Below are 12890 nucleotides of genomic sequence, written 5' to 3' on the forward strand. Positions count from 1 at the left end.
CAGGAGAGTGGGATGGAGCTTTTATTTCTAGATGGAAAAGTGGGCAAAGAGTTGGAAAAGAGAAAGGAAGTCTACATAAGCACCATCCTCTATCCACTTTTCTGTACTGGCTTCCCCTTACATGCAGAGCAGGCTTTGTGGACCGCAGGAGGTACTGGGAGGGCACAGTGTTGGTGGAGAAGGTCCTTACATGCTCTGCTAGAGTAAGATTGATAGTGTACTTAAGAAAGCCAACTTTATTTGTTCTTGATGTGAATCAGACTTTAAGGATTATGATTTTAGTCTTTTGAAAGTCAATGAATACTGTACTATTGCTACCTTAATATTCATCCTTGGAGACTATGTCTTAAGTCCTCCTCAAATACTTTAAGTACTCAGAAGACTTGAAGAGACAAAAAGTATAACATTGGACTTGTCAGCATGGAATTTCTCAGGAGGATTTTTCCTTTTAGAACAATAGTTTGGTGGCCTCTAAATCTTTTCATTTAAATGGTGTGAATTAGTAGAGAGAATCTCAGATGAAGGACTCCAAGACTAAAGACTCAGTATTCATCTCAGTTCACTAAAATATACTGACCTTTATGGTGATAAGGTGTTATAAAGAATACTCCTCCTGAATAGTTTTGTTTTGTTTTTTTTCCCTTAAGTTGGATGTTGATGGACAGATAGACTCTATTCATTTACTCCTGTCACCGAGACAGGTGCACTTGCTTTTGGATATGTTGGCGGCTATTGCTGGACCAGGCAAGTATAATTCTGTTATTATATATACTTGTTACTTTTTTAAATTTTAAAAAACTTTAAAATATGTAATGTATGTACATGTAGGAAAGTCTCTTATTTTTGATATGTGAATTGAAAGAAGCAAGTAAGAATCTTAAGTAGTTAAATTTGATTTGGTATTTTGAATTGTGTTACCGTGGAACATATTCACATTCAGATTATGTGTGTCACATTCTTAACTTTTCTAAAATTGTTCTGAGTTCTTTGGTTGGGGATAGTACTTCATACAACCAAGAAAGTATAATTCTTGAACACAGTAAGTGGTGCACATTTTAAAATATTTTCAATGGCTTCTATCTATCAGAGATAAGATTTTGGGATTCCAGACTAGTTGCTTAAAGCTATTGCTTAGAGCTCTGACTCATTAAATAGCAGTAGTTTTGCACTGTGGTGTTCAGGTCCCATTGTTGTTCCATAAATGGGTTTTGGGAAAGAAATGCTTAATTAACTCCAAATTTAATTACTGTTTTGGTTTCCTTTTGTATGCTTGTAGAAAATTCTAGCAAAATAGGGTTAGCTAATAAAGATAGGAAAAATCGACCCATGCAGCAGGAAGACGAGTATCGAATTCAGATGGAATTAAACCGGTATTATTTGAGAAAAGATTCCCTCTCTGTGGGTGTATCTTCAGAGCAAAGCTTTTATGAGACAGAAACAGCTCGTACACCTTCTAGCCGTGGTAAGCAACTCAAACAGTTGACACCAGAATCATATATTATAATCATGGATACAATTACACTTAATTTTGGCTGCTGTGAACAGAAGTTTAGGAATGAAAGAACAAAAATATCCACATTGTAAGAAATCCACAACTTTTCATTTATAATTAATCACAACATTATAGTAATGCACCAGCACATGGGTGCTCTAGTATATTTCTTTGATTTTGATTGTATAGTTTTGTTTTGTAAATGATTTAGTCTAAGGAAAACCAATTTACAAAAATGTAAATTTGTGTGATAAAGTAGGTAGCTATATATTTTGTCAAATTATTATGTGCTCATGTAATGATTTATAGATTAAGAAACTACTAAACTACTAAAGTTTGATAAGGAAACTTTCCTTTCTTGATCTTTCCATCAGTTATATGTAAATAATAATCTCTACCCAGCTTACTTTACATTTATAGGTGTTTCACAATGTATAAGTGCTAATAACATAAATAATATGAATCAATTTAAGTATGGAATGCTGGACAAAATGAGAAATCAAAGCCTGCTAAAAAAATTTTGGCCATAATAAACTTCATTTGCATGAGGGTAAAACAATCCCAAAAGAAGAAACTGAAATGTAAATGGAATTCCGAGTAATGTTTTTGGCTCTGAATAAAAGAAGTAACTGTATCCAGATGAAACTAGAGGTTGCGATATATTTATACTATTTTAAAATCTGATTTTAATTCCTAAACTGGCATATCACATTAAAAATATACCAAGTAATACTACATTTATATATTTAAAACAAAAGAAAACATATTCATCAGTAGGATAGCTTCCTTTTTCATTAATTTATATTGAGTTTTTACTATGCCATTAATATTTTGGATTCAAATAAATTACTCCACTGGAAGTAACATAAAATTTGGGACATCGCTATATCTCACATAATCTGAAGGAAGAGGATTGTATTAATGTATATTAACTTACTTAAAAGACTTGAATTGGTGGGATTACAATACAAGTGACATAGTTTAATTCTCTCTAGAAGAAGAAGTATTCTTCTCCATGGCTGATATGGACATGTCTCATAGTCTCTCTTCTCTTCCACCCCTTGGGGACCCCCCAAACATGGACCTTGAGTTATCATTAACTAGTACATATACAAATACCCCAGCAGGATCTCCATTAAGTGCTACTGTGGTAAAGTATTACTTAATTTTTCTTCTGGTCTTGAAAAGTTGCTTCTAAAATTCTACACTTCATTCATGTGCTTTAAAAAAATCTTTTATAGCTTCAGCCCACTTGGGGAGAGTTCCTTGATCATCATAAAGAACAGCCAGTAAGAGGGTCAACATTTCCATCCAACCTAGTTCACCCAACATCTTTACAGAAGACATGTAAGTAAAAATAGACATTTGTTGTTTGTTTCTGCTGGAATTTTTAAAATGCCATTCTACTGGTGCTTTTCTTTTTTTTTTTTTCTTTTTTCTTTTTTTTTTCTGGTCTTGGCCATTTACAAAGTTGAGAAAGCAAAAATGAACCATTGTTAAACAATTCACTGTGAAGTGTTTTAGAATAATTGCTCATTTATTGTATTCTTTGTGTATTTAAATACTTAAATATTTTTAGTTAAAACTACACTGTTAAGTTTCATATTATTATTGCAGTTTAGGACCCTCAATCAGTCATGTGATTTTTGTTTCACTGTTTACATTTTCCTTGAAAGAGAACCTCAGGTTTCTTTTCTGCCAAATTTAATTGATATACACCCAAGGCTTAAAGGAAAATTTGGCCAAATTTAGTTGATATACACCCAAGGCTTAAAGGAAAATTTGGTGAGCATACTGGAAAATCTTGAGTTTTCCAGTATGTTTTTATTAATGTAAAAGCTTGATTTGTACATTTACTGTTGTCATGTACTCTTGTACTTCAGTACAAAAATCTTAGATATAAGATGCAGCAAGATAGCAGTTGGTTTTACTTACATTAATTGTTTAGTATCATTCAAACTGTTGTATGGTCATCTTTTTTAAAGCTAATAAATGAGTATATGTTTTATAATTTTGATATAATAGTTTTATGTGTTAAATTTTATGTATATAATTTTAATACTTGTATTTCAGCTCTCCCATCTAGATCTGTTTCAGTGGATGAATCCAGGCCTGAACTTATTTTTAGACTAGCTGTGGGAACTTTTTCAATCTCTGTGCTTCACATTGATCCTTTATCTCCACCTGAGACGTCATTGAACCTTAATCCATTGACACCTATGGCAGTAGCTTTCTTTACTTGTATAGAAAAGATTGATCCAGCAAGGTTTTCAACAGAAGATTTTAAGTCTTTCCGAGCAGTGTTTGCAGAAGCTTGCTCACATGATCACCTTAGGTAAACTCTCACATATGTATTAATGATCCTTTAAACTTCCACACATGTGCTAATAATCCTTGAAAAAGAACCACATGTGGACTTTTGTATCTGCCTATCTGCATTTGTTTTTCTAATTCACACTTTATTTGTAAATGAATGGAATGAGTGAAGTTTTCTTGCAATGCTGCAAAGATGTTTATTGTAGAATCTTTCATTCAGGTTATTTGGCATGCGAAATAACAGATCTAGATAACAGGAATTTTCTAAGTGATCTCTTTAGCACCCTGCCCAGCTCTTGTCAACTTTTTTTTAACCACATTCTGCCATCATCCCTACTGACACCATTGCAATTGTGAAAACAGTTTTTATTATCACTGGCATTAGCAGAGATGGCAATGGTGATGAAAAATAAAAAAATACTGTTGGAACTGATCCATATGCCACTGGCCATAGGGTGGGAAACATTACCAAGGCTGATAGTGAACTTGAATGCTACGTTTCAACTTCTGCTTAAGAAAAATCAAAGCTATCCAAATAGCCAGTGAGTGATCCTTTCATGGATTGAGTCAATAGATGAAGAGATAATTGAATTTGTAATATAGTTTTTTTTGTTTGTTTGTTTTATTGTTTTTTGTTTTGAGACAGAATCTCACTCCATCGCCCAGGCTGGAGTGCAGTGGCACAATCTTGGTTCACTGCAACTTCTGCCTGTCAGGTTCAAGCTATTCTGCTGGCTCAGCCTCCCGAGTAGCTGGATAGTTTTTGTATTTTAGTGGAGATAGGGTTTCACCATCTCTATTAAGACTCACCATGTTGGCCAGGCTGATCTCGAACTCCTGACCTCAAGTGATCCACCTGCCTTGGCCTCCCAAAGTGCTGAGATTACAGGCGTGAGCCGCCGCGCCTGGCCTTTAGTATTGTTAATGAGCAAACTCTGTTTATTTTAATGTGAAGGTGATCTATAAATTGTTGAATGATGTCTTATACAGTGGTTTAAACGTATCATATATATTAGTATTTTTAAAAAATACTTTGGGCTTTTATTTAATCTTTTTAACTTTTTTTAAGTATGAAAATTGATATGAAAAGTAGTGTTACACCTAATACAAGAAAAACTTTACAGTTTAGGATTACAGTATTTGTAATCAAACTGTAAAAACATTTTGTTTTCTTCTACCCCTTCTTTTTTTTTCTTTTTTTTTTTTTTTGAGACAGTCTTTTGCCCTGTTGTCCAGGCTAGAGTGTAGTGGTGCAGTCTCAGTTCACTGCAACCTCTGCCTCCTGGGTTCAAGCGATTCTCGTGCCTCAACCTCCTAAGTAGCGGGACTGCAGGCATGCAACCCACCCCCAGCTAATTCTTGTATTTTTAAGAGAGACAGGGTTTCACCATATTGGCCAGGCTGGTCTCGAACTCCTGACCTTAGGTGATCTGCCCACCTTGGCCTCCTAAAGTGCTGGGATTACAGGCATGAGCCAGTGTGCCTGGACTTTTTTTTTTTTCCCCCATTTTTGACAAGGTTTCAAATATCTGCCAGTAGGAAAATATAACAAAAGCAACAGAAAATAGAGGTAGACCTCATTTGGGCCTCACTGACTAAAGTTTTTGAAATATTGCGTGATGTTTTTAGGTAACTTTAAGAAACTATTTTATATATTTTACAGATCTGAAAGATTTTATCTTTGCAATGTAAATTTTTAAATGTGGAAGAGGAAGGGCAGTGTTGAGAAATAAATAGATCCTGAAAAATCTTCCATCAACAGAACTGATTTTTTATCTTAAGGAAAGGGAAATTTGAAGCAATCTTTCTGGTTAATTTCCTTAGGAGTATTAATTATTGATAACAACTTGAACTTGTCAGACTAGGTGGATAATTGTTATATGTTAACACTTTGTTCTATTCTTTGTCTACTTGCACATTGCTTAATCTAGAAGTATATGAATAATCTTAAATGGTGCATTTTTTATAATAGATTTATAGGTACTGGCATTAAAGTATCCTATGAACAAAGACAAAGATCAGCTTCCCGATATTTTAGTACTGATATGTCCATTGGGCAAATGGAATTTTTGGAGTGCCTATTTCCAACTGATTTTCATTCTGTTCCTCCTCACTATACAGAGGTAAATGTTGAATACTTTTTCTTTAAGATTATTTTTTAAATCTGTCTTGCTTTTTAATAATTGTATGAGTCAGTGATTTTCTTTAAAAATGTATAGAAAGTCATATAGGAGGAATATTGTCATTTTCTTTTTGCGTTTGTGTTCTATTGAAACATTTTTAAGAATGTCACTCAGCATCGTTATAAGGATCTGTTAGAATTTTAGAGTTGACTTGTTTAGGAGTGACAGGTGGGTTATGAGAGAAATGACTTCATTTCACTCATGTTCAAAGCACTCTTCGTTTCAGAAGAATTTGATTATTGAACAAATAGTTATTGAATGTCTGCTGTGTGCTAAGCACTGTTCAAGACAAGTTAAATGTTTTGTGTTCATTTACCATTATTCTGATATTTTCCCTAATGTAAAAGTGTGACCTAAAGAAACTTTAGAAAACTGTCAAAGTTACATTCATTGCTGTTACTTTGACCCTATACTGTTTTATTTCAACAACACTTTGTTGGAAATGAATTTATTTGAATCCTCGCTTACATTTTACCATGAGATATCACAGAAGTTAACTAACTTGTCTAAGGTTCACATTGCTAATAAGTGACAAAAATGAAACTTAAAACCAGATTTCTGACTTCAAAAAGCCTTTCTCACTATTATATGGGCACCTCTGTAAGTTCATGTGATTAATTGTAGGTTAATCTTACCTTTAATTTATCTTCGTCTTTGCTTTTAAGCTTTTAACGTTCCATTCCAAAGAAGAAACTGGTTCCCATTCCCCTGTGTGTCTTCAGCTTCATTATAAGCATTCTGAGAATAGAGGGCCCCAGGTAAGAGATCTTTTTCTATAGTTGCCACCTGTAAATTTTCATCTGATATATATTTTGTCACAATTAAAGATTTTAACCCAATTTTATAGTAGTTTTTAGTGATTGGATTAATGCCCTTTTTTTTTTTTTAAAAGGGTAATCAAGCAAGACTTAGTTCAGTTCCTCAGAGGGCAGAATTGCAAATTAAATTAAATCCAGTGTGTTGTGAGCTGGATATCAGTATTGTGGACAGGTTAAATTCCTTGCTTCAACCACAGAAACTTGCCACAGTAGAGATGATGGCATCCCACATGTATACTTCATATAATAATAAACATATTAGTCTGGTAAGTATTCAAAAGCTGCAAATACTAATCATAATTATGGTTAGCTAATAGGGTTATTGAGATAATTTCTGAACTTAAGTATTTTTAATAGATTAAACAGTATATATTGTTAAAACAGTATTATTTGTAATAATAAAAAAAGGAGACATCTGTTATGTCTTGATAGTAGACTAGCTAAATAAGTTTTGATATACACTGAATGAAATGTCATGTGGTCATTTAAAATGATGGTTATGGCCGGGTGTGGCGGCTCACACCTGTAATCCCAACACTTTGGGAGGCTGAGGTGGGAGGATCACTTGAGGCCAGTTTGAGACCAGCCTGGCCAACATGGCGAAACTCTGTCTCTACTAAAAATACAAAAATTAGCTGGGCATGGTGGCACCCATCTGTAATCTCAACTACTCAGGAGGCTGAGGCATGAGAATAGCTTGAACCCAGGAGGCGGAGGTTGCAGTGAGATCGCATCACTGTGCTTCAGCCTGGGTGACAGAGTGAGACTCCGTCTCAAAAAAAAAAAATAAAATAAAATAAAATGATGGTTATGAAGATGGTATAGCAACATGAAGAAGGCTCATCAAGAAGGATTAAATGAAAAAGTAGAATATATTGCTTTATGTAAACTTGTCACACCTGTGTAAATAAAATTGATGTATAGAAAAAGAATGCCTGGAAATATGCCAGTCAGTAGCATTGCTTATGTTACAGTGGAATTAGGTTTTCATTACTTTTCCATGTCTATCTGAATTTTTATAAGCTGTGATTATAACGTCTTCATAAAATTTTATCTATTTATATATTTGATAAATTACTTGAACTACCTAAAACATGTAGCCCAAACAATATGGGATATACTTTTGAAAATAATCTATTGAACATCACATTATATCACTTTTACTTGGATCTGGTGCCTGGGGTCTTTTCTAAGCAAATTAAGTCAGTCAGGTTTGCAAGAAGTCTATTAGGAATTTTGGGGCCAGAGGACCAGGATCAGATGGAGACAACCTTTGTTAAAAAGAAAACGAAAAAGATATTCTATTTTTCTACTTCTTTGCTTTTCTCTTAGTATTGAGTATTCACATCAAATTAGCATTCTTTATTAATATTATTATTATTATTGTGACAAAAATCTGTTGCCCAGGCTGCAGTGCTGTGGTACGGTATCGGCTCACTTCAGCCTTGACCCCCTTGGCTTAAGCGATCCTTCTACCTCAGCCCCCCAAATAGTTGGGGCTACATGCATGTGCCACCCAGTTAAGTTTTTGTTTTTTGTCTCCCTATGTTGCTCAGGCTGGGCATTCTTTATTTGTTACTGTTATCAATTGCTAGTTATTTTAGTTTCTGTGGGGTAGTCTCTGTATTAGCTGTTAACTATATATGCAGTCGGATGATGGTTTAATCTGTTGGGTTATTTTTGCCTGAGAGTGGTGGTTAATATTAGCAAATCAAGTGGGGAAGAGTTAGAATAGATTTGTTAAAAATCCAAGCCTAGATGGGTGTGGTGGCTTGCACCCATAGTCCCAGCAACTCAGGAGGCTGAGGCAGGAGGATTGCTTGAGCCCAGGAGTTTGAGACCAGCTGGGTGATACAGCAAGACCTGTTTCAAAGAAAACAAACACACACAAGATTTGTACGTCTAGCATATGAAGGGAATTTTCTAATCATGGAGGTTAGAAATGGATTGAAGAAACTGAGGAGTGTTACAACCTAGAGTGGAATAAAGCTTTTTAAGTTTCAATATATTTTAGAGAAAAAATAGAAATAGATTTCTTTTTGAATGGCATGTTCTTTGACCCTTCTATTGTAAGGTGGCTTTGGGTAAATGGTGCATATATCTTGGTCTCATAGAGCCATTTGATGAGATCATGCCCTTGGATTGGATAGGAGCTCAGGGTGCATCATTTAGTGAATATTTATTTAGAACCTGTGACGTGCCAGCCTCTGGATTTTATCTTAGAAGTACAAAGTTGAGTCAGAGATTGTATTTGGCATAATTCATCTGATTTCACATTGAGTCTTTAAAGTCATATATTGCTAGAAAAGTCTTTCAAACTGAATGTTGGACACTATAGTGATTTTAACCATATTGAATTTGTTGGTAGGCTACTTTACACAGTATTTATAAATTTATAGTAAAATAAATATTAATCTGTAGTGCCTTTGTCTTCACTTTGGCTCAGTTTTTAATTTGATTTTTTATTTCAGAGTTTAACTTTTGCCAATAGTTTTCACTTTTGCCAATAGTTGTTGCATTATAAATTTGTTTTTACACTAAATTAATATGGTAATTTGAATTGACTTTTAATGCATTATACCAAATGGGGAGATAGTGATTATATATATTGTAATGTTGAATACTGTGTCATTTATGTTCATGTACTTAATTTAATATTTTGGCTTATTTTTGATGTTTTGCGTTTTAGCACAAGGCTTTCACTGAAGTGTTTTTAGATGATTCACATAGTCCTGCAAATTGTCGAATATCAGTGCAAGTTGCCACACCAGCATTAAACCTTTCTGTTCGCTTCCCAATACCTGATCTTCGATCCGATCAAGAAAGGGGACCATGGTTTAAGAAGTCACTTCAGAAGGAGATCCTTTATTTAGCCTTCACAGATCTAGAATTTAAGACTGAATTTATAGGAGGATCAACCCCAGAACAAATTAAATTGGAACTTACCTTTAGAGAACTAATTGGTAAGATTGAATGTGTCTGTAAAAGAACCATACTAGATAACAAACAACTGCTACTGAAACTTACATCACAAAAGTATCTGACAGCCCCAAAATTAAAGCACATTATGTTAAAAAAATCAAGAGCAACAATGTCTTTCTAGTATTGTATACAAATATATGATATAGGTAATTTTTAAAAAACTAAGGATGATGATTCATTCACTTTGTTAAAATTCCTGTTTACTGCAGGAGAATATAGTACTTTAGCCTACATTTTTATTATCACCTCTCATTTATTTATTGTAGGACTGATAACAGAACTTGTTGAGTGTCACTGTATGTTAGATATTATGCTAAGCACTTGATACACATTGTCTTGTTTTTTTTTAGTTATCGTAATCACCATATGTTTATTTTTCCAATTATTTTTATAATTTAATAGATGAGACAGTCTGTGGACTTAGAAGCAAGTACCTACCAAGATCATGTTGTAGTCAATGGCAGAATCAAGATTTGAACCCAAGTCTGACAGTGCTTGAGCTTGAGCTTTCAACCATTATACTAATTGCTAGTGACTTTTATTTGTAAAACTTGTTTTGATTTTTTCTGTATTACTTTGTTTTTGTCAGTTAATGAAGGGAATTTATAAAAACTTCAAAGTGAACCAAGTCTATGAAGACCTGGAAAACCTTTTATCCTGTGGTTCCTAGACCACCTGCCTCTGCCACGACAGCCTCTCTCTGCAGCCATACTCCCACCCCGCATGAGAATAGTTTGCAAAAGTTCCCCTTCTCTCTCAGTTTTACAGATCTTAAGAGATATTTAAAATGAACTTTTGTCAATTATGACTTCATGAAAGGGCCTTCAGGTGTTGTGGGATCATCCCTTATTTCCAGTGGTGAGAAACTCATTATTCTGGAGGAAAGCCATTTTTCATTTGTAAAATGGATTGCAAAAACATGTATAAAATTTTTTGTTGTTGTTGTTGTTTTTGTTTTTCAGAGTCTTGCTTTGTTGCCCAGGCTGGAGTGCAGTGGCGTGATCTTGGCTCACTGCAGTCTCCATCTCCTGGGTTCAAGCAATTCTTGTGCCTCAGTTGGACGCCACCACACCCAGCTAATTTTTGTATTTTTAGTAGAGAAAGGGTTTTGCCATGTTAGCCAGGCTGGTCCCTTAACTCCTGACCTCAGGTGATCTGCCCACCTCAGCCTCCCAAATACTGGGATTACAGATGTGAGCCACCATGCCCAGCCCATATAGAATTATTTTGAACAGAGGTATTTCTTACAGTGTTTCGTACAAAATACATATTTAAGAAATGTAGTTATTTTTCTAGTGGTAGATTATATAGACTTTAAGAAGAAATAATCACTAATAGCACTTAGTAAGTGGTAAGTGCTTGCTGTATTTACTGTGTCATTATGCACTTTATGCAGTATACATTGGTACTTAAGAATTTGAGTTTGAACACAGAATCTTTAATTTATTGGCTCATTTTGTCTACCACATGTGCACATGAAACCAGAACGATTGCAAAATGCTGTAGTACTTAAGGTTGCATTATGTTCCTGACTGAGAGGATCTTTGCTCCTCCATCTCTTCTTTTAGTACTTGAGAAGAAGCGCATTTCAGTAAATCAGTCTTGTTTTCTTAGGATCATTCCAGGAAGAGAAAGGAGATCCATCTATTAAGTTTTTCCATGTGTCTAGTGGAGTAGATGGAGATACAACATCGTCAGATGACTTTGACTGGCCACGGTGAGTAAGCAAGCACATAGGTTTAATAGGATTTTCCTTGTAACAATAAAATATTCTTTTAAACCAACATTTTGGCTATTAAATATAAGCTAAACATGTCCATCCTTGACTCTTTTGTGGTTCATAAGTGTGATGATGGGGTGTTCACATGAATGTGTGAGATGTGTCACCTTCAAACCTTGTTGTGCCATTTTTCTGCCTGCCTTGCTTTACTCCTCTCCACTGTCTGTTAGGCTCATCAGATTCTTAGGATAGGTGTTGCTCACACACCTGGTAATTAGCATGAGTTTAGAGCACAAGTTTCACAAGAATTGGATCTACTTCTGTTAAGTAATTCAGAAGCACGATTTACATTGGGATATGTATCAATTTGGACAAAAGCCCGTGATCATTTACGAACCAAATAGCACCACTACCTAGGGAATAAGAGTTATAGTTGCAGCACAGCTATTCTCTTTGAGGGTTCCATGCCTCCTTATAACAGTGGGTGGATATGGTCATCAAAGGAGAATGAAAAGTCTGTGCTAGAGATGTTCTGTAGAAGCTTAGGAAAGGAAAGGGATTACTCTGGAGTAAAAAGCTCTTTAGTTTTTGTAGTCACAGGCTGCGTTAACTCAGTCGTCTTTAGGTTTTGTGGCTACAAAACAGCACCAGCCGTTTATTATTGAAATTCCTAGAGGAAAAGGTAACTTTGTTGTTAGAGTTTTGAAACTGTTTCCTAATCGGTTTCTCCCTTTTCCCTTTGAACAACTGATATAATGTGAGATTGATATAACATGAGGTTTCTTAGGTAGACAAGTATTTTATTATAGCCCGACAAACTATATGTGAGAGGATTTGGGTTAATGATAACTAGAATCCTTAGGTAAAATTTGCTGACTTTTAATAAAATTTAAAAAAACCTTTTTGCCCCCGAAAGGTCAGACCTTCAGTTAGCCAAGTATAAAATGTTGATGTCTTTCTGTTACTTACTTGTTTCAGTTCCACACTTTCAAGTTTACAACATGTTCATAAGTGGGTTACCTTAGACATAATTAGACTTTGTAGAGAAGTTTAATTCTATCATTAAGATTTAACCAGTGGTGTTTGTATTAATTTGCACAAAAGTTAAAGTTTTGCTGTTTACACTTAGATCTTGGTCTTTTTAAAATTGTCTTTGATATCAGAATTGTACTGAAAATAAATCCACCAGCCATGCATTCCATTTTGGAGAGAATTGCAGCTGAAGAAGAAGAGGAGAATGATGGTCCCTACCAGGAGGAAGAGGAAGGAGCTGCTCATTCCTTGAAAGATGTTTGTGATCTAAGAAGACCAGCACCGTCTCCTTTTTCTTCTCGTAGAGTAATGTTTGAAAATGAACAGGTAAAATAAAAGTGTGAGCA

The 12890-nt window shown here is 34.7% G+C and overlaps 1 protein-coding gene across 1 annotated transcript in view; it reads left to right on the forward strand.

The window, feature by feature from the left end:
- Positions 1-12890, forward strand: part of ATG2B (autophagy related 2B) — an 83151-nt gene that overhangs the window by 28726 nt on the left and 41535 nt on the right. The window contains exons 7-17 of the mRNA XM_011991662.1: positions 648-744; positions 1277-1462; positions 2488-2642; positions 2734-2839; positions 3566-3827; positions 5781-5931; positions 6657-6749; positions 6884-7075; positions 9499-9772; positions 11406-11508; positions 12675-12870. Coding sequence (XP_011847052.1) covers positions 648-744; positions 1277-1462; positions 2488-2642; positions 2734-2839; positions 3566-3827; positions 5781-5931; positions 6657-6749; positions 6884-7075; positions 9499-9772; positions 11406-11508; positions 12675-12870 — 1815 coding nt within the window. The remainder of the gene's footprint in view (positions 1-647; positions 745-1276; positions 1463-2487; positions 2643-2733; positions 2840-3565; positions 3828-5780; positions 5932-6656; positions 6750-6883; positions 7076-9498; positions 9773-11405; positions 11509-12674; positions 12871-12890) is intronic.

The sequence above is a fragment of the Mandrillus leucophaeus genome, unplaced genomic scaffold (genome assembly GCF_000951045.1).
Source record: "Mandrillus leucophaeus isolate KB7577 unplaced genomic scaffold, Mleu.le_1.0 Scaffold4, whole genome shotgun sequence".
Taxonomy (NCBI): Eukaryota; Metazoa; Chordata; class Mammalia; order Primates; family Cercopithecidae; genus Mandrillus; species Mandrillus leucophaeus.